The sequence below is a fragment of the Pristiophorus japonicus genome, chromosome 5 (genome assembly GCF_044704955.1).
Source record: "Pristiophorus japonicus isolate sPriJap1 chromosome 5, sPriJap1.hap1, whole genome shotgun sequence".
NCBI lineage: Eukaryota > Metazoa > Chordata > Chondrichthyes > Pristiophoridae > Pristiophorus > Pristiophorus japonicus.
The window spans coordinates 46,400,804-46,428,580 of record NC_091981.1 but is presented as its reverse complement, the minus strand read 5'-3'; the positions used below and the strand labels follow the sequence as shown (position 1 = coordinate 46,428,580).

Genomic DNA, 27,777 nt, shown 5'->3' with positions numbered 1-27,777 from the left:
GAGATTGAGTCGGCAAAGCCAGTCTGCTGAAAGACAGGCAGACGCACACCTGGATATGGTGGGACTGTCAAGGGAGAGCTCTTCCAGGCCCTGGGTAGCATTTCCGGCAACATTGTGGCACAATCTGTGGACATGAGGGAGGGCATGTCACAGATTGTAGCTGCGATGCGGGAGAACACAGAGGCTCTCAATGCCCTGCGGCAATTGATGGTCTCGAGTTTTGGCACTGCAGTCCCCAAGTGTCATACCACCCAGATCGACAGCACCTGTGAGTGGTGCGGCCGAGCAAGAGCCTTCGACTCAGAAGCCGGGATTTCCTACCCTCAGCCTCTCCAGGGGGTCCAATGGCGTCTCCATTGTCTCTCCCCCAGCGCGGGTTGGGGCAAGTAAGGGTGGTGTTAAGATCAGTAGGGTGGGGGGGAAGGTGGCCTCAGTTAAAAGACTTGCAGGGGATGTTTTGCTGTATTTTTCCTGCTTTTGTATTTTATAAAAGTTTTAAAAATGTATTTAAGTTTCAAAATTAAAGTTTACAAAAAGTTTTAAGAATGTACAAGTGTTTCATAAATTTACAAATGTTTTATAAATTCTTTTGTTCGCCTTAACCATTCTTGTGCAGTGTCTCATTTGTAGAATAAAAGGGGGAATAGTCAACATGGTGGGATAGAGTGGGCAGGCAACAGTGAAACGTGCCTTTCACTGTTCAAGGAAAATTAATGCTGGGGCACTCAAAGACCAAGTTAAGAAAGCCCTATACAGCCAGCTCCTCTCTGCCAACCTGGTGATCCTCGATGACCCTGAGACGCAGAGTGCCCACAGTGCCTGCGAAGAGATGCTTGATCACTCAACACCGACTGGTTTGACAAGAACGACCAGGAGATCCAGGAGCTAATGAGCCCCAAGCGCAAGGTATTTTTGAATAAAGCAGCAACCCAATTCGGGAGCAGCAAAGCAGCTCTACAGGCGGCTGAAGCAGAGGTCCAACAAAAAACCCGCGACAGAAAGAATAGATGGTGGGTGGAGAAAGCACAGGAGATCCAGCAGCTGGCCGACAACCAGTACATGCGAGGATTCTTCAGCGCAGTCAAGACCACTTGTGGCCCAAGCACCCAATTCCCCACTCCACTGAGGGCCAAGAACGGAGAGGCACTCATTAAGGACACCGAGGCAGTCAGTGCCCGCTGGAAGGAGCACTTTGAAGATCTCCTTAACCGAGACTCTGTCTTTGGCTCGAGTGTCCTGGGCTCCATCCCGCAGCATGCTACCTGCCACCATCTCTGCAAAACCACAGCCCTGCACGAGGTAGAAAAGGCCATCTGTCAGCTCAAGGACAAGACAACAGGAGCAGATGGAATCCCCGCCGAGGCACTAAAGTATTGCGATGAAGCACTACTGGCACGAATGCATGACCTCATTGCTCTTATTTGGAAGCAGGAGAGCATGCCAGGAGATCTGAGAGATGCCCTAATCGCAACCATCTTCAAAAAAAGGGGACAAGTCTGACTACGGAAAAATCTCCCTGCTGTTGGCCACTGGGAAAGTCATCGCAAGAATTCTCCTCAATCGTTTCTTAAACGATAAGGGGATAAGGGGTTATGGGGAGCGGGCAGGGAAGTGAAGCGGAGTCCATGATCAGATCAGCCATGATCTTGTTAAATGGCGGAGCAGACGTGAGGGGCCGTATGGCCTACTCCTGTTCCTATTTCTTATGTCTTCCCCCTGTGGCTGAAGAGCTCCTCCCAGAGTCGCAATGCAGATTCCGTCCATTATGGGGCACAACAGACATGAACTTCACCGTGGCCACAACTACAAGAGAAATGCAGGGAATATTAACCCTTGTGTACATGGCCGCCTTTGACCACACAAAGGCCTTTGACACTGTCAACCGTGAGGGACCATGGAGTGTGCTCCTCCATTACGGCTGCCCCCAAAAGTTTGTCACCATCCCCCGCCTACTCCACCATGACATGCAAGTAGTGATCCTCACCAACGGATCCACCAGAGACCCAATCCACGTCCGGACCGGGGTCAAGCAGGACTGCGTCATTGCACCAACTTTTCAACCTTCCTTGCTGCAATGCTCCATCTCACACTCAACAAGTTCCCCGCTGGAGTGGAACTAAACTGTAGAAACCAGTGGGAACATGTTCAACCCTCGCTGCCTCCAGGCTAAATTCAAGGTCGCCCCATCCTGTGTCATCGAACTACAGTACGTGGTCGACGTTTGCGTCTGCGCACACTCAGGTCGAACTCCAAGCCATCGTCAACAGCTTCACCGAGGCATACTAAAGCATGAGCCTTACATTAAACATCCATAAGATAAAGATCCTCCACCAACCTGATCCCATCACACAGCACTGTCCCCCGGTCATCAATATCCACTGCGTGGTCTTGGATAATGTGGACCATTTTCCATACTTCGGGAGCCTACTATCAGCAAGGGCAGACATCGATGACAATGTCCAACACTGCCTCCAGTGTGCTTGAGGAAGAGTGTGTTTGAAGACCAGGACCTCAAATCTGGCACCAAGCTTATGGTCTACAGGACAGTAGTGATACCCGCCCTCCTATATGGCTCAGAGACATAGACTACATACAGCAGACATCTCAAATGCTGGAGAAGCACCACCAGCGCTGCCTCTGCAACATCCTGCAAATCCACTGGGAGCCAGATGCACCGCTCAGGCCAACATCCCCAGCATTGAAGCACTGACCACGCTCGACCAGCTCCGTTGGGCGGGCCACATCGTCCGCATGCCCGACACGAGACTCACTAAGGAAGCGCTCTACTTGGAGCTCCTACACAGCATCGAGCCCCAGGTGGGCAGAGGAAATGTTTCAAGGACACCCTCAAAGCCTCCTTGATAAAGTGCAACATCCCCACCGGCACTTGGGAATTCCTGGCCCAAGACTACCCAAAGTGGAGGAACAGCATCCAGGAGGGTGCTGAGCACCGCGTCTCGTCGCCAAGAGCATGCAGAAATCAAGCGGACAGCGAAAGGAGGGTGCGGCAAACCAGGCTCCCCACCCACCCTTTCCTTCAACCACTGTCTGTCCCATCTGTGACAGAGACTGTGATTCCTGTATTGGACTGTTCAGTCACCTGAGAACTCACTTTTAGAGTGGAAGTCTTCCTTGATTTCGAGGGACTGCCTATGATGATGATGACTATTCAAGCAAAGCATTGATTTATGAGCTGCTGACATAAGCGAAAGCTCCACGAGGCCTCCCCTGTGGTGGTGGTAGTGGCTTGAGTTCATTACCAGGCTCCTCGTCCTCATGGTCCTCCTTCTTCTCCTCCTCCCCTCTCTCCTGAGGTGGTCCTGCAGTCCCCAGTGGCAAATCCTGTCCCCTCATGTGTAGTTGTGTAGCATGCAGCACACCACAATGAACTCAGCGACCTGCTGAGGGGAGTATTGCAGGTTGCCTCCAAAGTGGTCCAGGCATCGGAAGCACTGCTCTGTTTGAGCACCCCAATTGTCTTTGACGATGTTGCGTGTGGCTATATGCCCGTCATTATAGCGATGCTCGGCTTGTGTCCGAGAGTTCCAGAGGGGAGTCATGAGCCAGGTGGTGAGGCCGTAGCCGTTGTCCTGTGTGTTCAGGGAGTGGAATCCCTTTCAGTTTCGGTAAACCTCTGGCTCTTCTAAAGGTGCTCGCAGGGCGATGTGCGTACAGTCAATGGCAGCCCGGATCTTGGAAAAGCCAGCAAATCGTGCAAAACCCACAGCCCTCTTATTCTGTGCCTCCATGGTCATTGGGAACTTTATAAAATCCATCCTGCGTGCGTACAGTGCAGTAGTCACCTGGCAAATGTAGCTATGTGTAGCGAACTGCGAGATGCAGCATATGCCCCCTGCTGATGCCTGACAGGAGCCGGAGGCATAGAAGGCAGTCACCTTCACCTTGATGGGCGGTACAGTCCTGATGCTACTGGTAGGCTGTAGGTCTGCCTTTATCAGCTGGTATATCTCTGACAATCTCTTTTCGAAAGTGCGGCCTTCGAATGCACTGTGCCTCAGACAGCTGCAGGTATGAGTGCTGTTCCCTGTAAAGTCGTGGGGGGTAAGACCTCCTCTCCGTACGTCTTTGATTACCCTCAAAATGCTGCTAAATAAGCCTTCTTCCAGTTCGATGTTGCACAGAATAAGCAGCCAGCAATAATGGCAGAGATATTATAGCCCCCATTCTTTTAATTGTTTTCAAATAGCCTTTATAACAAGATATAAACTCACAAAAACCTGTGTGTGTAAAACACAGCTTTCCCTCTCAATCCTTTTATGCACTGAACTTCTGCTGTGTTTTCAAGATGACATCGTTAGTGCCGGGTGTGTCGTAGATCCGACCATGTAAGACGTGATTTTTTTTCCGGGCGTGTTTTTGGGCGGGCGGTAAAAATAGTGGTATCAGCCAATTTTCCGTCCATGGCGATAGTGGAGCATTGCACGCCGATTGAAGTCATAAAAATGGTTAAAAAACGGGCGGACAATAAATTTTTTTTTACTGCCGGCGCAAACCCACTGCTGAATTTTCCGCTCGGGTGCTGAATTTTGTGCCGCGCGTTTACCACCCAAAAAAAAAATCACTTTTACCACCCAGCTACGGTGGTAAAATAGGTGCAAACCTGCCAAATGTCTAGTCCCAAGTCTTAATGCCCTCAGGATAGGTAGGGATCGGTGATAAATGCTGTTTTGCCAGCATCATCCACAGCCCATATTAAAATATATTAAAAAAATTTAAATGGAAGGTTGTGTAAGGATTTGCTGTGGGCAAGCCGTAAATGTGGAACAATTTGACAAGCACTACCTGGTAAATGGTCTTACCTTGCCGTATTCCTAAAATGTAGCATCTTCTACTGTTCTCAGGTTCTGCAGTTGCTATAACTATCAGTGACCCTGCCCACCAATTCTTGACGTGCATGATGTACTGCTGTGCTCTCTGGAGGGTTCCCTGAAATGTGAATCGGGCAACCCTCTTTGTACCCACATCATGTAGCAGCACATTCACTTCACTAGCCATCAAATTATTGGGGTCTGCATGTTGCTCTGCTCGGTTACTTGCGCAGAGACACCATTTTGTGCTTTTTTGCCTGGCACTTCTTTCACCCCTCGCCCCTCTTCACCACAGCTTTGGTGAAGCTGTACAAATATATAAAATGCTTTTTTGAGCCTTAAAATGCAGCTAGGTACCTTTAAGTAGGCACACCCTGGGACCAAAAGCCAGACTTTCCACATCGGGTTAGCTTGTGATGCATGGTCAACGGGGCTAGGAGCTCATAGTAATTATTTAAATGGACTGACTCTGGAAATTATGAGCAGTCAGCTTCTGGCCAGCTTTGCTGTAGCAGTTAGACATTTTTGGCTCCACTTACCAGGATTGCAAAAAATAGCCCTTAAATCTTGGATAATACGTGTATGGCAAAAAAATAAAATTGGTGTGCAGATGGCTAAGACTCTGAAGTGGTGGCCATTCCTGCAGCGTATCCTGCACAGTTCATTTAGGCATTATCAAGCGCCCTTCTCTCAAGAGGGTCTGCATCTTCAGGAATCAGAAATGTTCTTAAATCATCTGTATCATTCCCAGCTACAAAAGTCAAAACTAACCCGAGCAATACAACTTTCCAACCACCAAAACAGTTGCACAGTTCCTGAACTTAAAAATATAGCAAGATATTTAAATTTTAAATTAAACAGAATTACCATCGTAGGCTTGCACACTCATTAGCGAAAGAAAAACTAATCATATTGAATGAATCTGAGCCAGCAAGTAGTGTTTCATTTGCAACTTTGAAAATACAAGTGCTTTTCACAATACTTTACAATGCAATTTTGGTGCCAACTAGGAACGTGTTATTTAAAAAGTCCCAACTTTTAGATGGCTGGTTCAGTTTCAACTCCTCCCATCCAAGAGAGAAAAACTTGTTTGTAAAAAAAAAAAATCACTCTCTAGATTTCAAAGTTATATTTATATGGATGACTTACCCAGAGGTAATATGTAAACTGCAATGCAAAAATAGCTATTCCTTCATTGTCAAACGAGCCTGCTACTGATCGTGATATATAGCCAGGCACTATGGCGATGAAGCAGGCAGCAAGTAGTCCTGCACCCTGGTTCCACAGCTCCTTAGTGAGGAGAAAGGTTGATATTGATGTAAGACCACTGAACACAGGTGCTAGAAAGACACAGACATCCCGGATGTGGACTGTTATGTGAAGCGTATTCAAAATCCAGTGTATACAGCCTGCTGTGACCATTAAGCCAGGATACACCTGCATGGGAAACAAGATAAATGCGTTAATTATATGGAGATATTTTAAGTTAACTGGACATCTCTTACGTATGCATTTGATTTATTTTTTACTTTATTCAAACATGTAAGAGTAAGCCACAATGTATTTTTTAATATTGCAACACATCTCCTGAAGAGATCATATCCTCATGGATTCAGTTTCATAGTAAAACGTCCCAAAGAACTTCACAGGAGTGCTATCAGACAAAATTTGACACTGAGCCACGAGATATTAAGGCATGTGACCAAATGCTTGGCCAAAAAGAGAGTTTTAAGGAGCGTCTAAAAAAAAGGAGGGGTATGGGTTCAGGGAAGGAATTCCAGAGCTTGGACCCTAGGCAGTTGAAGAAACAACCAATGGTGGAGGCGACAGAAATTGGAGATGCACAAGAGGCCAGTAATTTAATGGATGACTTATTTTGTGGAGTTACTTGAATCAGAGAAAGCTTAAATTGCCCATTTTGAGATACCCATATAATTTGGGCCAAGGCATAGCCATCATTGACAATAGCACTGACCTAGTTATAACATATGATACAAACTGTGCACTAACCACTCATCTCCTCCCTCCATCCCCCATGTATGCTCAACTTGAATCTCACACATAGGCTGGTATTCAATGTATGCTTCATACCATATCCTTAAAACTGTCCATTATTTCAGAAACCTTCACAAACAAATTGGTGCGTTTGTAAAATAGAATGCTTGTTCATGACAGCTGCAACCACCGATATTTTTATGCCATCAAGAAAATAAATATTTCTCCCCCACCTCTTAAACAAGATTCCCTGTCCTTCGAGGTTACATCAATTCCAAAGCCTATGTACAGTTCCGGAATGCAGTTCAACTCCAACTGCTCCACATACAGGAAGCACATCACTGTGCTCCAGTATGACTGGCAGTCAGAACAAGCTGACAAAGCTGCTGCCAGATCTGGAATTGACAAAATTCTTACGAATATGTACCAGGCTCACCCGTCAGCCTTCTACAGACTTTACCCTGGCCAAACATATTTATGCTGGTACATACCAGAGAAAACTATTTCCCTCACCCTTTTACACAGAAATACATTCCTTCTGTATTCCTTTTAATCCCATTTTTGAACACTTAAAAATGCACAGGTTTTTTTATATCCCATGAAAGAGATTTGAAAGATATAAAAATCTCTATAACAAATGGTTAAATGCCATCAAGACAGACCTTCAACACTTCAAAAAGCAAAATTAAGCTATTTATTTAAAAAAAAAATGACAACTGCTTTCAACGTTTTGCACGGTAATTTGCATATTGTTATAGCATAATACACTAAGCACAAACTAGAGATGAGAATGTGCAAATATTGAACTTCCAGTTTATTGGTCACAGCACAACCAAACATTTGAATGCAAGTTACAAAATGACAAGACTTTCTGCACGTGGTACGTTCCTGATTGCCATTTTGGAGGAAGAAGAGAGTTTTTCTAAGTAACAGATGCAGGGGTACAGCTTGAGGCAGGTGCAGCACACTGCACCATAACGGCACGACACAAAGTTGAACTCACTATCCTCTGCAAAGTTACAGATTTTGGGCTTAATTTTCCCCAATGCCATTTTTTGGCATATTGCCAGAGTTAAGCCCATTATTCTTGGCCCCCAACTACTCCAAAAACATAAGGAGCAAGCTTCCCCATTCCGAATTTGGTGCTGCGCAGCCTGTCCTGTAGCTTCAGGGGTGGAGCCTAATATGTCTGCGCAGAAAAAACAATGCTACTCCTTTTGCGCATGCGTGAAAAAAAAAAAGAACGTTTTTGACATGATTGCTATGGGCGCGCATGCCCACTACAGCTCCCGGTCTGCATTCGGCCATTTTAAAGAGCCAGTTGTGTGCGAGAACTTTAATTCTCATTGGAAAAATCGGAGCTGCAATGCGGTGCCAGGACCAAGAATTTCTTACAGGATGAAGTGGAGACACTAATTACTGTGATTGAGGGCAGATGGCACGAGCTGGACACCAGCAGAGGTCACATAAAAGTTTCACCAAAAGAAATGAAGAAACGCTGGAACCAACTTGCAGAAGATTACTGTGCAATGGTGACCACCCAGAGGTCTGGAGGCCAGTGGCAGCACCTTGGTAAAGTAGTTCGTGTAAGTAATATTTTCATTTATTCAATGGAATTGCAATTGTAAATGTGACCAGCTGTATATGTCCCACCCAGCAGAAAGACACCCTCTCTAAAAAGTTATATTTTCATCTTTGCAGAGGAAGGTGGCACACAACAAATGGGAAAGAACTCAAACAGGAGGAGGCCCGGCAAATGTGCACCCACTGACACCCTTGGTAAGAGAGGGTCGCTGCTTTGATGGGTCCTGCCTGGAGAAAAGCAACCACCACTGCACAAGCTGGGCCCACACTCGAGGGAGAGGGCAAATCCTGCAAATTCCACGGTCCGGCTTTGCTAATTGTTAAGTGCTGTGCGGGCTAGCCATGTTTCAATTCATGGGGATGTCTCCGTCAGCTACACTTCGGTTGATGCAATGTTCATCGTGGTCCTTCAAATCAGCCTGCTGCCTGCACCCTTCTCTGCTGCTAACCATTTGTCTGTTCTGTTATATTTTACAGAACTTGAGGCCAACCCCGACGATGCAGACACGAATGAGTCTGAAGAGGAGAACATCTTCCAATCTCACCTTCTAGACCAAGAGCATGGGGGTGAGGGGGAGGTGATGGAGGAAGCCCCCACTCTTATACTCACTTTGTTGGAGGTGGTGTTGCCCATTGAGGTACGAGTGGTGGACCCTGAGTGGTATGAGTGTTGCTGGGACATTCCATGGTTTTCCACAGTGCGAGGCTAGGGATTTCAGTGGGGTGCAGCGAGGCACACCCAGGACCCCACTGTCCGAGGCTGCAGGTCCCAATGGGATTCAACTAGCCACACCCAGGGTGAGGAGGGGAAGGAGAACTTGACAGCACTCTCCTGAGGTACAGGATCTAACAGATGTGGTTCAGATGAGAGCAATGAGTGGAGAGAGCATTGACCTTACACGATCACTCCTGGACACCATCAGTGGGGTGGGTGATGATGTATCGGAACTGTCGGGAGAAGTGACAACACTCATGAGAAGTGGGAACACTGTCCTGGAACATGAGGGGGGGAATGTTGCAGGTAGTTGACACACTGTCATTCCCTCCCTCATGTTCAGCAACAGAGTTAGCTGCTGCAATAAGGGAACCCACGCCCATTGGCAGAATCAACTGCCACTCCCACTCCAATCTCCAGACCAGCTCCTGAAGAGGCCCAAGCCGGGCCCTCCACATTACTGCCTGCACCACCCCCCCCCCCACCCAGCCCCCACCCCCCTCAAAATCAAGTGCACGCGCATTACCCGAAATGTTCGAAAGAATAAGCTTGGTACTAACCCGAGAAACGCTGCGCCACCGTATGCGGGGAGGGGTGGATTCAACAAGACCAAGCGCAGCAGGCGGTCTTAGAATAAGATGGAGGAGAGATGGGTGCAGCCTTTCTTTGCTGCTGCTGTTATTATTGTTGCCACTGTTGTAACCGTTCTCAAATTAAAAGTTTTTTGTAAGTTATGTAAATACAAGTTTGTAAGCGATGTTAAAGTTAGTAAGTGATGTTAACTGAAAACTTTAAAGTTTGATACAAGGATATTTTTATTAAAGTTAAGTACAAACAAATGTTTGTTAAACTTTCGAATAAAATATATTTTAAATTATAACTGAATAATTTCCATTATTAACACAACTTTTTGAAGTGAAGATGATTTATTTCCATTATTTGTTCCATTAACACAACACAACATTACCGAACTGGTCCAAACAGTAAACATGGTCCATTTGGAATAGTTGCCGCTGAGCCTTCAGGTAGCAAAGCGTTCACGGATGAATTGCTGGCGCAAGGCTTGAGCAATCGTTAAAGGGGCACGACGGCCCGCCCTCCTCCGCTGTCATGCTCTGGGTTCAGGCAGTTGCATGGCTTCCTCGTTCTCCTCCTCCTCCTCGTCATCTGCATCTTCCTCATCATCATCAGCCACTCTCACCTCAGGTGGGTCTTCTATTACCAGCTGCTGCAACCTCATGATGGCTAAGTTATGCAGCACACAACAGGGAACTGACCAACAATCTCAGGGGAGTATTGCAAGTAGCCTCCGGAATGGTCCAGGCATCGGAAAAGCGGTTTCAAAATGCCAATGGTCCTCTATTATGCTGCGCGTCGCAATGTGTGGCATGCTGTATTCCCGGTTAGCTTCCATCCGGGTTACATGTAGAGGTGTCATGAGGCAGGTGGCGAAGCCATACCCTTTGTCATGCTTCTGGCTGCTGTTGAAACATGGCAGCTATAGCACTCTCACGTAGGATGAACGCATTATGGGTGCTCCCAGGGTATCTTGCATCAACTGACATGATGCGATGCACGTCATCACACGAGTTGCACATTAATGGAGTGGAAGCCTTTTCTGTTCCTGTACATCTCGAAATCTACCAAAGGGAAGCCAGCAATTCTAGAGAAGCCCACAGACCTTTCACGCATTGCCTAGACGGTCACGGGGAACTTTATGTCGTCATTCCTCCAGACATATAGTACAACAGTCACCTGCCGAATGCAGCTGTGTGTTGCATGTTGAGAAATGGCGCACAAATCCCCAGTTGTGACCTGGAATGATCCAGATGCATAGAATGAAAGTGCAGCTGTAATCTTCACTTCAACTGACAAAGCAGTCCACCCAGACGTTTCTAGGTTGCAGGTCTGCTTTTACTAACTCACAGATCTGTGTTACAACTTCTTTGCGGAAACACAGCCTTCTGACACAGTCTGCATCACTCAGGTGCAGGTACGAATGCCTGTCTCGATATACCCGACGTGGGTAAGGCCTCCTCCCATCATCCTACATGCTCGTTGGGGTTCCTCATGCAATGATGTTGAATCAATTATCTCCCCTACAGCACCATCACGCGGAAAGCTTGCACAAGGTATGGCACTTAAAAAAATAAATCCGAACTTAAAGAATTGCATGAAACTTTCATTTTCTGCGTTTTCAGTTGGAAAAATTTAAGGTTGATGCACATTTGTGTGTTCTTGACTCCCTCCAAAACTTTGCCTAAAAGACAAACAATGGTGTCATTCTGCGCCGATTTTTTGATGTGCACTGGTGCCCAGAAGATTTTTCAGGAGTGGTCACATATGCCATCCTAGAAAGAAATGCAAGTTGGTCAAACTTGCATAATTGTGAAAAACTGGCGCAAATATCAGGTTACGCCCCCAATGATGCAAAATAAACGAACCTAAAAAAAAAATCGTAACTAATTGACTTACTCAGGCACACAATCTTTGGGCAAACTTGGATTTTTTAAATTTAGGCCAAAAAAAGGCACAAATCACTGGGGAAAATTGAGTGCATAAACTGGGTGTTCAGGGGGACCTGGGTGTCCTTGTACACGAATCACAAAGTTAACATGCAGGTACCGCAAGCAATGAGGAAAGCAAATGGTATATTAGCCTTTATTTCAAAAGGATTGGAGTACAAGAGTAAAGAAGTCTTACTGCAATTATATAAGGCTTGGTGAGACTGCACCTGGAGTACTATATACTATTTTGATCTCGTTACCCAAGGAAGGACATACTTGTCATAGAGGGATTGCAACGAAGATTCACCAGATTGATTCCTAGGATGAGTGAATTGTCCCAAGAGGAGTGAGTAGACTAGGCCTATATTCCCTAGAGTTTAGAAGAATGAGAGGTGATCTCATTAAAATTCTTAAGGAGCTTCACAGGTTAGATGCTGGGAGGCTATTTCCCCTGGCTGGGGAGTCTGGAACTAGGTCAGATTCTCATGATAGGGGGTCGGCCTAGTCTACTCAATCTCTCCTCAATGGACAATTCACTCATCCTAGGAATCAATCTGGTGAACCTTCATTGGAATCCCTCTACAGCAAGTATAGAACCGAGATGAGGAGACATTTCTTAAAAGGATGTGAATCTTTGGAATTCTCTACTCCAAAGGAACATGGATGCTCAATCGTTGAGTATATGCAAAACAGAGATCGATAGATTTTTGGATATTAAGGAAATCAAGGGATATGGGGATAGGGCGGGAAAATGGAGTTGAGGTCGATGATCAGCCATGATTGTACCGAATGGCGGAGCAGGCTCGAGGGGCCAACGGCCTACTCCTATTTCTTATGTTCTGTGTCGCTATTTTTAGTACAAATTTCTGCATATTTATACTCTGAAATCCCTTTGCTCCTCTACCCCACCTCCCTATTCTTCCTACCAAAATGTAAAACCTCACACTTATCTATGTTGAAATTCCTTTGCCAATTATATGCCCATTCTGCAAGTTAATTAGAAGCTTGGGAGGCTGGTTGGAATGTTCACCAGTGTTGCGGGCAGGTCCGTACATGTGCACCTTTACAGCAACTTTCAACATCAGCCTGTGGCCAGACTGAAAATGATATGATAAAGTGGGATTGGGAGGACCAGGGTGGATCTTGGTGCATCTAACAGCACTGCTGCACCTCAATTTACAGGACTGTCGCCAATGACACTTCCCGGGTTCTCAGAAGCAACCTTGGAAAGTAAATGGGATAATAGTAACCCTCAAGTGTAGAACGGGAAAACACAATACTAACACCAAGTGGCACAGTTAAATCTCTTCAGTAGGACTTAAAATTGTCAGATTGCTTGATGATGAAGGAAAGTCTTAGGGGAGCAGTTTTTCTGCAAAGTATTCCCCATTATAAGAAATTGTTTTCACCTTTTTCATTAATAAAAAAACAATTTTCCCTTTGGGGGACCATCGAGTCAGGTCTCTTTTGCTGCTCAGATACTTTGGTTCCCTCAATTAGTGAATCCATTGCAAACGGCACAGCTGAGATTTCAGAACACCTACCCAGAGAGCTACTCTAAAGCCTCATGACTTCTGGAAACCATGCGATATAGACTGGGAAAATTGCATTCCAAGCATGTTATTTTGGTTCCGATCAGTGACGCCCAGAGCAGCTTTCAGGTCAGTTTGAAGGCTTGCCCCGTTTGCCAGGCGGTGCTCCAGGACACTCCCCGTAATTGATTTCACTAGTGATTTAGAAAGGAAGGAGACATGCCTCCAGGGCCTTCAGGTTGACAAGAAAATGAATGTTTAAGGAATTTCTGGTAAAACCATAATTTTCTTCTGCAAAGAGTCAAAGTACTTTGAACAAAATTAGTCTGTAAAGATCAATTATAACTTGCTCCTCTAAGTACTGTGAACAAAGAGTGCGAGAGGACAGTTTAAGGCAAGCAAGTGGCATAAAATCCCAGGGCCTTTGCTTCCTCAGGATATACAGCACAAACAGGTCATTCAGCCCAACCAGTCCATGCTGGTGTTTATGTTCCACTCGAGCCTCCTCCCGTCTTTCCTCATCTAACTCTATCAGCATAACTCTCTATTCCTTTCTCCCTCATATGCTTATCTAACCTCCCCTTAAATGCATCTGTACTATTCGTTTCAACCAGTCCCTGTTGTAGCAAGTTCTACATTCTCACCACTCTCTGGGTAAAGAAATTTCTTCTGAATTCCCGTCTTATATTTATGGCCTTTAGTTGTGCTTTTCCCCACAAGTGGAAACACTCTGTATCTCATCAAAACCTTTCATTATTTTAAAGACCTCAACTAGGTCACCCCTCAACTTTCCCTTTTCAAGAGAAAGAGACCCCCAGCCTGTTCATCCTTTCCTGATCAGTATACCCTCGCATTTCTGGTATCATCCTTGTAAATCTTCTCTGCACCCTCTCCAGTGCCTCTATATCCTTTTTATAATATGGAGACCAGAATTGTACAGTGTGGTCTAATCAAGATTCGATTCGAGTTCAGCATGACTTCATTACTGTTCCATTCTCTCTCTCTCTCTCTCTCTCTCGAAATAAACCCTCGTGCTTAGTTTACTTTTGTATGGCCTTATGATTTGGTGTATTTGTACTCCGAGATCCCTTTGCTCCTCTACCCCACCTTGACTCACACCCTTCAAGTAATAAGCGATCTCCCCATTCTTCCTACCAAAATGTAATACAGGTGCAGCGTCCAAAATCTGGAGTTCCGAAATCCAGACTGATTGGTGGCAGGGTTGTCCGGAATCCGTAAAATGTTCTGGAATCCGGACCCGCCGACCTCGAGGTCCCATCTCACTACCCCCGCTGCTCGACCTCCGCCCGATCAGCTCCTCAGCGGGGGCCCCCACCCGAGCAGCTCCTCCTTGGCGGCAGGGCCCACCCGAACAACTCCTTGACGGCTGGGCCCCACCCGACGACCTCATCGGTGAGCACCCCCACCCCCCACTTCCGAAATCCAGAAATACCCAAACCTGGGCTCGGGTGCTTCCAGATTCGTGATGTCAGAAAGACATCCCAAAGTCCGGAAAAACGCGGAATCCGGAACGGCCTCAGTCCCAAGGGTTCCAGATTCGGGACGCTGCACCTATACCTCATATTTATCGGTGTTGAAATTAATTTGCCAATGATATGCCCATTCTGCAAATTTATTAATGTCTTCCTGTAATTTGTTGCAGTCCTCCTCAGTATTGACTATTCCCTCCCCTCCTCCCCCCCAATTTTGTCATTTGCACATTTAGAAATTGTGTTTTTTATTCCAAAGTCTAAATCATTAATATAAATTGTGAACAACAGGTGTTGATCCTTGTGGAACACCGTAACCCCTGTGTAGCTACCCTTTATCCCTACTTTCTGTCTTGAAGCCAGCTAGCTATTAATTCTTCGCTTTATCCCTTGACACTGCATTCTCTGACCTTACTCATTAGTCTATTATGTGGTACCTTATTGAAGGCCTTTTGAAAATTTAGATAAATTACATCTACGGTTTAGAAATGTAAACCTCAAGGTGTTTAAAATCATTACATCCAGGTCTACCTTGTTCTTTTTATTTTTCAACTTCAGGGCTGTCCTGTACTGTAGCCTTTCATCTAGGCATGTCAGTTAAAAATAATGGTTCCTGCACTGCATCATAGACTGGGTTACTTGGATTAAACTCTCAGCATTGAGCAGGCATTTCCACTCAGGGCTGTCTCTGCTTCACAGGAAACAGATTGACAGTTGCTGGAATCTAATCTGAATTTTCAAATTCAGTTACCTACTTCACATTACTTTCATGCTGATAAATGGGGACAGAAGTGCAGTTTACAACGGAGTTGCATTGCTCCATAATGGTGAACATGTACATTCTGCTAATTATCAACAGAGGACGAAGGTGAATCTGGGAAAGCTATGAGCAATATGTTTTGACCCCTGTGCTCTTGTTCTAATGTGTTATTTTTATAACCATTTATTTTTCTTGTATTCTCACTGACACGTCTATATAATTACTATTTGTCAGATCCTTTCTGAACTTCAATCTTCCTTTGTTTCTGAAAGAGATAAATCTGCTAGCTCCTTTCTCTAAAACCATTTACTGTTCCTTCCATATTTTCTGAATTTCTAGTTGCCTGCTCACTTCCTCTTCCTTACTTGGGTAAGTAACTCTTTTTAAAAAAAAAACCTCAATCTCTGTGCTCTACAAATCTCCACTTTTTCTATCCATTCCTCGCATACATCCTCGAGAATTCATACACAGCTGCCATTTTTTTTTTTAAAAAGCATTCATGGTCCCACTTGTGCTAAACTATAGCTTAATTCAATTCTGCTCCGTCTTCTACCATCTGAAATTCCAACTGCTCACTCTCCAGTATCTCACCCTCAGTTTTTTTTTTTTAATTCATTCTCAGGATGTGAGCATCGTTGGCAAGCCCAGCATTTATTGCTCAACCCTAACTGTCCTGATTCATTGAGCAGTAAGAGCCAACCACATCAGTGTGGGACTGGTGTCACAATTATGCCAAACTGGGCAAGGACAGCAAGTTTCCTTCCTTAAAGGATATTGATGAACTAGTTGGGTTTTTACAACAACCGGACAACTTCATGGTCACTTTTACTGATACTAGCTTTTTCTTTTTATTTCCAGATTTTTAAAAAAAAAACCAAATTCAACATCTCAAACTGCCATGGTGTGATTTGAAATCATGTTCTCTGGATTAGTCATTGAGGCCTCTGGATTACTAGTCCAGTAACATAACCACTACACCACCTCTCAAAGCACTTCACGTATATTTACTTTGGAGTACAAAGATTGGCTGCATAAGCAAACCTGGCAGCTATTTCACGTACAATAATAAGTGAGAAATAAGTGACCATTGTTGAGAAAGGCTAGCACATAAGAATATAAGAATTAGGAGGAGTAGGTCACTCGGCCCCTCGAGCCTGCTCCGCCATTCAATGAGATCATGGTTGATTTTCTACCTCAATTCCACTTTCCTGCACTATCCTCATATCCCTTGATATCCAAAAATCTAGCGATTCCTGTCTTGAATATACTCCCCTGGGGTAGAGAATTCCAAAGATTTACCACCCTCAGTGAAGAAATTTCTCCTCATCACAGTCCTAAATGGCTGACCTCTTATTCAGAGTTGGTGACCCCTGGTTCTAGACTCCCCAGCCGGAGGAAATATCCTCTCCGAATCTACCCTGTCAAGTGCTGGAAGAATTGTGTTTGTTTCAATGAGATCTCATTCTTCTAAACTCTAGAGAATATAGGCCTAGTCTACTCAATCTCTCCTCATAGGACAATCTCCCCCATCCCAGGAATCAGTCTGGTGAACCTTTGTTGCACTCCCTCTTATGGCAACATATCCTTCCTTAGGTAAGACCACCAAAACTGTACATAATACTCCAGAGTGCAGTCTCACCAGGGCCCTATATAATTGCAGTAAGATTTCTTTACTCATACTCAAATCCTCTTATAATAAAGGCCAACATACCATTTTCTTTCTTAATTGCTTTCTGTACCTGCGTGTTAACTTTCAGTGATTCGTGTACAAGGACACCAACATTTCCCAATCTCTCACCATTTAAAAAAAATACACCTGTTTTTCTATTTTTCCTACCAAAGTGGATAGCTTCACATTTCTCCACATTATGGGCCCAAGTTTCCACATGATTTGCGCCTGATTTTTTTAGGAGCAACTGGTGGAGAACGGACTATCTTAGAAATTGCAATTCTCCACATTTTCTTTTCTGCAGTTCTAGTGAGGTAGAACAGTTCTACTTTAGAACATAATTTTTTCTTCAAAAGGGGGCGCGTCCGGCCACTGACGCCTGATTTCAAAGTTTCCACAGTGAAAACGTACTCCAAACTAAATGGAGCAAGTGAAGATTTTTGTAGAACTGAAAAAACCTGTTCTACACATTAAAAAATCAGGCGCAGGTTACAAATTAGGCGTCCAGAACGAGGTGGGGGGGGGGGGGGGAGGGGGGGGGGGAAGGGAACTCATTAAATTCTACAATCAATCCTTATTTATACTTCTACAAATATTATACAAATAAATCCAACCTGAATAAACATTTATAAGCAAAGAAAAGATTAAATAAACCATCTTCCTACCTGTGTGAAAGTGCTTCAGCCATCGTTCGAAGGAAACCACCGTTTGTTGCCGCGCAGGGGAGGGAGGGGAAGGAGACAGCGGTTTGTTGCCGCGCAGGGGAGGGAGGGGGAAGGAGACAGCGGCTTGTTGCCGCGCAGGGGAGGGAGGGGAAGGAGACAGCGGCTTGTTGCCACGCAGGGGAGGGAGGGGAAGGAGACAGCGGCTTGTTGCCGCGCAGGGGAGGGAGGGGAAGGAGACAGCGGCTTGTTGCCACGCAGGGGAGGGAGGGGAAGGAGACAGTGAGAAGGGAAGCCTCAGTGCTGATGGCAATGTGATTTTATTAAAAAATGTTCAAAAATTAAACAGCTGCAAAGAACTACAAAAATGGCCGAGTGCCAATGTTTTTTTTCACACTGAGCATGCGCGAACGCTCCAACGCGCACGCGCAGCGTTGCCGGCAGGAAAAAAACTAATTTAAATAGTACCCGCCCCCTCCAACTTACAAAATCGGCGCGAGTGTAGGCTCCGCGCCAAACAGACAAGGAGCTGCAAAGCGCTCGAGAACAGCGCGATTTTTTTCTGGCGCCGTTTTAGGCGCGAAAAATGGGCGCCCAGCTCGGAGGGGCGCCCGTTTTTTATCCTGTGGAAACTTGGGCCCTATATTCCATTTGCATGTTCTTGCCCACTCGCTTAGCCTGTCTTATATACCCTTGAAGTTCTTTGCATCCCGCTCACAACTTACATTTCCACCAATCTTTGCGTCAGCAAACCTGGATATATTACATTTCGTCCCCTCATCCAAATCATTGATAGATTGTGAATAGCTGGGGTCCAAGCGCCGATCCCTGCGGTACCCCACTAATTACAACCTGCCAACCCGAAAATGACCAGTTTATTCCTACTCTTTGTTTTCTGTCCGTTAACCAATCATCAATCCATGCTAGTATATTACTCCCAATCCCATGGGCCCTAATTGTGTTTAATTGTGTGGCACCTTATCGAATGCCTTCTAAAAAGCCAAGTATGCCACACCAGGAGAACTCCTGCTCTCCTTCACCTAAATAAACAGACAGGACATGTTTTTAACATTTCATTCCAAAGACAGCGATACTGAGTGCAGCACTCCCTCAGTACTGGTATGGAGCTTAAACCCACAACCTTCTGACCCAGAGATGCAAGTGGTACTAACTGAACCATTCTCCTGTTTGTGTGACTGCTCGAGTGATGTTTGGCAAGCTGCACACGGTACAGACCAAATCCTCAGTTTGTCAGAGTTGCAAGTCACACCAGTTTTTATTGTAACATGTTACATAAATAATAATGAAAATTTTCACTCAGTAGAATATGCAATAATTCAAGTCATAGTATTCACATTTCCTGTAAGGAGGCTAAATCCAAAACTAAATTAACATTCATAACTTTTAATGTTGGACACTGAATGGCATACTGTCCTTTCACATCTGGGTTCAAATCCAATCCACAGCTGGGAGGAAAGTCACCCTTCTTTCTGTTGGCTACAAGGCTGTTAAGTTGAATATGGGTAGTTTGAATCCAGTTCCAATTGGTAGTTCACAATTTTCAGCAAATTTGCAACCTTTATTTTTGTTCCCCTCAAATACTTTTTTGTTCCCCAACTCCAAAACACACAAATGTCAACTTTTGATTTCAAGTTGCTCTGGTTATGGTTCAAGTATTGAGAAAATGTCAAATATCAAATTCATTTCACTTTTAAACTAGTTTCATAGGACTCAAAATTGGCCCACCCCTTTTTTCAGCGCACTCACCGGAGATGCACCGACTTTCTGCGTTGAAAACGGCTCAAAAAGAAAAAAACAAATCGCTCCCCACTTTGGACGCCGTCTGCCTTCTCCCCGGTCGTCATGTAGCGCGGCCAGTGGAGTCGGGGACGGAGCCAGCGTCCTGCGCTGAAAACAGTGCTGGGACATCTGCTCATGGGAATTGGAGTCGGGCCGCTATGTCCGCGCAGAAATTTGGCAATCGGCCATCTTTAAAGGGATACGAAACTGCTTGATTTTTAGTGCCAGGAGGAGTGCTGTGGAATCAAGAAGCAGTGAGTGCTCTGTGTTAATAGTGCTGCATGCCTGCAAAAGCTCCAGAAGGAATGCTGTATTTCTGAAAATCATTGCGGCATGCAAAATAAGAACTGTGTGTTTGGAAAAATCACTGTCTAAGAGCATTGGAAAAGTGCTGCGAGTGTCAATTCAATACAGCAATGCAACAACGCACACCAAGAACAAAGAATTTCTTGCATGACAAAGTGGAGATACTAGTTAGTGTCATTGAGAACAGATAGCAGGAGCTGGATACCAGCTACAGGTCACACAAAAGTGCCACCCAAAGAAATGAAGAAACGCTGGAACCAAGTTGCAGAAGATTATTGCGCAGTAGTGAACACAGAGAGATCTGGAAGCCAGTGTAAAAAGAAATGGCAGGACCTTGGTCAAGTAGATAGTGCAAGTAATATTTTCATTTATTCATGCAATTGCAATTTTAAATGTGACCAGCTGTATATGTCCCACCCAGCAGAAAGACACCCTGAAAGTTACATTTTTAACTTTGCAGGAGAAATTGTCCCACAACAAAAAGGGAAAGAACTCAAACAGGAGGAGACCTGCCAAATCTGCACCAACTGACACCCCTAGAAGAGAGGGTCGCTGCTTTGATGGGTCCTGCCTGGAGAAAAACAATCAGTACTGCACAAACTGGGCCCACAAACGAGGGAGGGGACAAGTCCTGAAAATTCATCGTGACCCTTCAAATCAACCTGCTACGTGTGAGCCTACTCATGCCACCCATCCTGCCCCCTCCTGTGCTGCTAACCATTTGACTGTTCTGTTATATTTTGCAGAACCTGATGCCAATCGAAGATCCAGAAGATGATTCAGACATGTACGAGCCGAACCCTGCAGACCAACTTGGGGGGGAGGGAGAGGGGATGGAGATGGAAGAAGGGGACATGGTTATACTGAATATGGATGAGGCCAAGTTAATGGACTTCGCGTTGGCAAACCCTTCCATGAGTTCTAGTGTGACATTCCTTGGTTTCAGCCCGTCCATGATTAGTGGTTTAAGTTCTGATGTGACATTCCACGGTTTCACAGCGTCAGAGGTTGAGGGTCCCTGTGGTGGTGGGATGCAGCATGGAACACCCAGGGCCCCACCGTCCCAGCTTGCGCCTCCCACTGGGGGGGTGCCACGAGGCAGACCCAAGGTGAGGGTAAGGAGAAATCAAGCACGCTCTCCTGAGATGCAGGATGCAACAGATGTGATTCAGAATCATGGCATTGAGTGCGGAGAACATTGATCTTACCCGATCACTCATGGGCACCATCAGTGGGGTGAGTGATGAGGCAACGGGACTGTCGGGAGAAGGAACAGTAATTGCACGGGAAATGGTAATGATTTCCGGGAACATCAGTGAGGGAATAGTGTCCATGAGGAAGGGAATGTCAGAGGTAGTGGAAAGGACGGCTCAGGCCATCAGGGAGGGCATGTGCGAGTTAGCTGCTGCAATAAGGGAACATACACAGGCCATGTGCCACCATTCCCACTGCAATCCCCATACCAGCCTCTGAAGAGACCCAAGCCGGACCCCCCACATTAACACCTGACCCCCCCCACCCACCATGAAGAAGTGCACATTCACCGAGATGGGGATGAGAGATGGGTGCAGCCTTTCTTTGCTGCTGCTGTTGTTACTGTTGTAACTGTTTTCAAATTGAAAGTTTTTTGTAGGTTATGTAAATTTATAACTTTATGGGCCCAAGTTTCCACACGCGCCGAGAACGGCGCAGTCCCAACCTGGATGCCCGTTTTTCGCGCCACAAAGTGCGCCTAAAAAAATCCTCGGTATTCTCCACCTACTTGCAGGTCCTCTGGCCCTCGACACAGCCAGCACGAGCTGTGGGGGGGCGGAGCCAGGTCCCTGCGCTGAAAACAGTGCCGGGACCTCTGCACATGCGCGCTACAGTCGGCACGCAAGTGCAGTAGCTCCAGGCGCCGAACTGTGTGGGACGGGCCCGAAGCACGCAGCCCCTAGCCCTGGCCGAATGGCCTCACTGGGGCTGCGTGAATAAGGCTCCTCCCACGGCCAGCTCCTGCCTGCCCTCCCCCCACCTCGACCAGACCCGACACCCACTCCCCGCTGCCTCCGGACCAGACCCGACACCCGCGCCCCCCCCCCCCCCGCCCCCGTGCTCCTGTTCCCGCTCTCCGCCCCCCCGATTGGACCCAACACGACCCTACCCGCGCTCCTGTTCCCGCTCCCCGACTGGACCTGACCCAACCCGCACTCCCGACCCCCCCCCCCCCCCCCCCCACTGGACCCAACCCGACTCCTGGATCTGGCCTCTCTCCCCCCTCCTCCTCTTCCCCCCCCCTCCTCTTTCTCCCCCCCCTCCTCTTTCTCCCCCCCCCCTCCTCTTTCTCCCCCCCCCTCCTCTTTCTCCCCCCCCCCCTCCTCTTTCTCTTTCTCTCCCACCCCCCTTCTCTTTCTCTCCCACCCCCCTTCTCTTTCTCTCCCACCCCCCTTCTCTTTCTCTCCCACCCCCCTTCTCTTTCTCTCCCACCCCCCCTCCTCTTTCTCTTTCTCTCCCACCCCCCTTCTCTTTCTCTCCCACCCCCTCCCTCCCCCTCCCCCCCCCCCCCCCTCCTCCTCCTCCTCCTCCTCCTCCTCCTCCTCTTTCCCCCCCCCTCCTCTTCCCCCCCCCCTCTCTCTCTCTCTCTCTCTCCCGACCCGACCCAACGCCACCTACGTGTAAATCTGGTGCTGGGGACGGGCCCTGCCCGAAGTCTCGGGCCGGCCCGTTCAGCCTTCGGTCCCGAAAGGCCTGCCTGAAGCACTTTCACACAGGTAGGAAGATGATTTATTTAATCTTTTCTTTGCTTATAAATGTTTATTCAGGTTGGATTTATTTGTATAAGTATAAATAAGGATTTATTATAGAATTTAATGACTTCCCCCCCCCCCCCACCTCGTTCTGGACGCCTAATTTGTAACCTGCGCCTGATTTTTTAATGTGTAGAACAGGTTTTTTCAGTTCTACAAAAATCTTCACTTGCTCCATTCTACTTTAGTTTGGAGTACGTTTTCACTGTGGAAACTTTGAAATCAGGTGTCAGTGGCCAGACACGCCCCCTTTTGAAGAAAAAATTCTGTTCCAAAGTAGAACTGTTCTACCTGACTAGAACTGCAGAAAAAAAAGTGGAGAATTGCGATTTCTAAGATAGTCCATTCTCCACCAATTGCTCCCAAAAATCAGGTGCAAATCATGTGGAAACTTGGGCCCTATAAGTGATCTTAAAGTTTAAGTGGTCTTAAAGAGTCATATTAAAGTAAAGTTTGATAAAATAATTATATTACACTAAAGATAAGTACATTGTAAACTTTTGAATAAAATATATTTTACATTAAAACTGAATCATGTTCCATTAACACAACACAACATTTAGGAACTGCAAAAAATAAACATGCCCATGTGGAATAGTTGTCACTGAGCCCTCAGGCATCAGCAAAGCGTTCACGGATGAGCTGCCCATCAGCCTATGGGCTCTGATGTGATGAGCTCTAATCAATTGTCTCCTACGTAGCACAATGATGCAGAACATTCGCAAAAGGTGTGGCATTGATATTATTGCCTCCATACTTAGTTAGCTAAACTTTCAAAGGTCAAAAGGTGGTAAAATGGCAGGAAAGCAGGCAGCACAGCACGGCAGAGGTTCGCAGTTCTGTGTGTGTGTCTCTCTCTCTTCTCTCCTCTCCTCCCCCGCCCCCCCCCCCACACCAAGGTATGTACATGGACCACACCCAAAGATCTTTTGTCCTCTTCCCCCACCCCCCTTGAGTCATGTGATTTCTCTCTCCCTCCTCCTCCAACCCCCACCCAGCTTGTCCATGAGGTTGCTTCCTGCAGCCTTGTGCGTTTCAATGTCAGCAGAGTGATCTCCCAATCGTCCTGCCCTATCCCTGGCTGAGTGGTCTCCCAATCGTCCTGCCCTATCCCTGGCTGAGTGGTCTCCCGGTCATCCCGCACCTACCCCAGGCCGAGTGGTGGGCTCCCGCACTGGCTGGCCCGCTGTTAAAGTCTTTTGCCCTTGCTGCAGTCCGGTCGGTGAGTTTGCTTCATGCAGCCTGTGTGTTCTCCGATGGCACTTCAATCGCTCCCGCCCGTATCCCTGGCTGAGTGTCCTCCCGGTGCGTTGTCATCCCGCACCTATCCCCGGCCAAGTGGTCTCCCGCACCAATGCCTTCATGGGCCGAGTTCGGAGATGAAGGCAAGACTTAGTTTTATTTTTTTATTTCTTCTTGAATGTTTTTATTTCTTCTTGAATGCTTATTACTGGTTGTGCTTTATTTAGTGCTTTGTAACTCTTGGTGCAAGGTCCTCGCCACTTCCCTTCCCGCTCCTATCTCATGCCGAATGGTCTCTGATGTACCTACCTGCGCTGATTTCTTAACTCTCCGCAAGGGTTTTCACAAGCGGCCACATACGCTGGCCTAAGTTAGTTTGGAGTAACTATTAGCTGGCCAAAGTGGCCTAAATTGCCAAAGTGGGCGAAGGTGGCTGTTAACGCCCCCTTTTGAAAAAAAAAAGGGAAAAAATTCCTAACTAACTCACTTCCACTGGCGCAAAATGAATGAGCAAAATCTGGATTTTTAAGATACTCCAGAAAAATCAAGTTGCTCCAAAAAAAAAACAGAGCACCTCCTGGCCAATTTTGAGCCGATTCTGTTTCAGGTTATGTGTATTATCTAGCCAGACCCATTGAAACACACTGGAAACAAGATATGGACACCCAGAGCACATTCTCTGACCATTAATATACTTGAATACAGCTCTTTGTAATTATAGCTTCAAATTATCCACAAAATAGCTTGATATGATATGGTGTATAAACTGTGAACTTAATGGAATCTCCCACATTTTTAGAATTTCGTTCAGTTCTATCGCCGATATGTGCGATCTGTAAAATGTCAAAGTACTAATAAAAAAAAATGTAATTTTATCATTTGCACACATAGGTGAACATAGTTTCTTTTCTACACAACATAGGTCATGCCTCAAATTTGACTAGCCCTTTCTCCCAACCTCTCTAGTGTTACTTTCCTCTTTGCTACTCCCTCCGTTATCTATAAATAAGCATCACCTTGAGAGTCTCAATGCTCATCAACCTTCTTAGTTTTGGGTCTGCCATGGGTCTGTCCCTCCTGTTTAAGTTTAAATCCTCACCCCTCCTCCTACAATCCAATGAATCCTCTTTGCAAGGACATTGGTTCTCGAAGACAAGACATAATGAATGAAGGACGGTAGAACAAAGGGAACAGGGGCCAGTAGGCCAGAATCAGAGGGTGGAGTGTGCGTACTGGGGGACACATGGCAGAGAGAGATCATTGGGAGTGGGAGGCTCAAGATCCGAGAAACAAAGTGGACAGAGCAGGAACAACCAAGGAGGAGTGAAAATACAAGTTATTTCATTAAGGTAATCAGTACTGATCAGCATATAAAGCAGGGCACAAATAGATTTATTAGTCTAGGAACAGATTTGTAACAAATTGAGTGAACAATCTGATCTTATACATGCACACTTGCCAGGAGGGATAAGGATTGGGGTGAAAAAAACCATGCTGAATTTCCACTTCTTTCATTCATAGGGGCCTTGGATAGGAGCCAATGTAGACTCCAAATGTTGCTCCAGTAGACATCAGCTAACTCAGTATAGGGTTCAAGCCTGGGACCCACTGGTCTATATGACATAGTGCTCCACTTGGTTGTGCACTGAGCCACTAATGTGGTGGATGTCTTTACAAATAATGTAGATAAATTCCAGATACAGCCAGTTTAGTTCAGTAATCTAACAGACAGTGGTCAATAAAGAATGAATTATGCAGAAACAAAAAATAATTAAATATTTATAAAGGCACTGGGCCCAAATGACATTCAGCTAGAATCCTCAAAGAACTGAGAAAGGAAATAGACAAAGTTCAAGATAACATTCTTAGGAGTTCTAAAACTGTAACCCGGATATTGAAAAAGAAAACTGAGGCACAAACTGGGAATTATAGGTCAATATTGGTAGTGGAGGGAAAGCTCAAAAGCATGTCACAGGATACAATTCATATTACAGGATCCAGTTCATATTAACAGCAGGGACTATAAGGAGCAGTCAGCACTGGTTTAGTGGTGGTTATGGAAGAAGGCTTTCCAGTTAAAGTTGATTTTCATAAATTGAAGCTGTTCTTAACAAAGTTAATCAAATACTTAAATTTATCTCAAGTTATATGACTATAAAGGAAATCCACCCCTTCTTTGCCACCTAGGGGTTGCCACTAGGAATTCCAACTGAAGCAGTTAATTCTATACTGATTAACACCTTTTAAAAAAGTTAGAAGAATGTCTGGTTAGAAACACAATTAATAACATGGACAGCTGGGACCATGGAAAAGTCACTTATAGTAAGGCAATTAGTTCAGGAGAAATATAGTGAATGAGAAGTTGAATGGATTTTTTGATTTAATTACATCTTTGAGACTCACTTCCAGAATCTCTCCCCAGAAGATTACACAGGTTGGATGAAGTCCATGATAGACCAGGCAGTATATGAAACAGTCACTTAATATAAGAAATAGGAGTTAGGAGTAGGCCATACAGCCCCTCAAACCTGCTTTGCTATTCAATATCATGGCTGAAGTTCTGTATCAACTTCACTTTCCCGCTCTATCCCCATATCCCTCGATTCCATTAGTGCCCAAAATCTATCGATCCAGTCTTGAATATATTTATTAACTGAGCATCCATGATCTCTGGGGTAGAGAATTCCAAAGATTCACAACCCTCTGAATGAAGAAGTTTCTCCTCATCTCAGTCCTTATGGCTGACGCCTTATCCTGGGACTATGACTCCTTGACTCAGCAGCCAGAGGAAACAGCCTCTCAGCATCTACCCTGTCAAATCTAAGAATTTTATACATTTCAATGAAATCATCTCGCATTTTTCTAAACTCCAGAGCATATAGACCCATTCTCCCCAATCTCTTCTCAACTAGTGAACCTTCATTGCACCCTCTCCAAGGCAAGCACGTCCTTCCTTACTTGAGACCAAAACTGTACACAGTACTCCAGGTGTGGTCTCACCAAAACCCCATATAATTGCAGCAAGCCTTCCTTACTCTTACACTCCAACCCCTTTGTAATAAAAGCAAACATATCATTTGCCATCCTAATTGCTTGCTGTACCTGCATATTAACTTTGTGATTCTTGTACAAGGAGTCCCAAATCCCTCTGAATACCAACATTTACTGGTCTTGCATCTTTTTTTTTTAAAAATTCTGCTTTTCCATTCTTTCTATCAAAGTGGATCACTTCACACTTCCTCACATTATATGCCATCTGCCACGTTCTTGTCCAATCACTTAACCTGTCTATATCCCTTTGCAACAAAAATAAAATACCGCGGATGCTGGAAATCAAATAAAAACAGAAAATGCTGAAAATACTCAGCAGGTAGAGAATGGAAGACGAAAGATCATTGACCTGAAATGTTAACTCTAGTTTCTCTCTCCACAGATGCTGCCTGACCTGCTGAGTATATCCCTTTGCAGCCTCTTTGCATCCTCCTCACAGCTTAATTTCCCAACTAGCTTTGTATCGTTAGCAAACTTGGATACATTACATTTAGTTCCCTCATCTAAGTCATTGACATAGATTGTAAATAGATGAGGCCCAAGCACTGATCCTTGCGCCACTCCACTAGTTACACCCTGCCAACCTGAAAATAATCTGATTATTCTTACTCTGTTTTCTGTGCGTTAACCAATCCTCAATCCATGCTAATGTATTACTCCCAATCCCATGAGCCTTAATCTTGTGTGGCACCTTATTAAATGCCTTTTGAAAATCCAGATATACTATATCCACTGGTTCCCCCTTATCTACCCTGCTAGTTACACCCTCAAAAAACTCAGATTTTTCAAACACTATTTCCCCTCCATAAAACCGTGTTGATTTTGCCTAATCATAGTGATTTTCCAAGT

At 45.6% G+C, this 27,777-nt stretch overlaps 1 protein-coding gene across 2 annotated transcripts in view; it reads right to left on the bottom strand.

Moving 5' to 3' along the window:
* The window catches only part of stt3b (STT3 oligosaccharyltransferase complex catalytic subunit B), a 142,863-nt gene that overhangs the window by 63,841 nt on the left and 51,245 nt on the right, over positions 1-27,777 (bottom strand). For both annotated transcript variants that reach the window (XM_070880584.1, XM_070880583.1), the window contains exon 3: positions 5,979-6,266. In XM_070880584.1, coding sequence (XP_070736685.1) covers positions 5,979-6,266 — 288 coding nt within the window. The remainder of the gene's footprint in view (positions 1-5,978; positions 6,267-27,777) is intronic.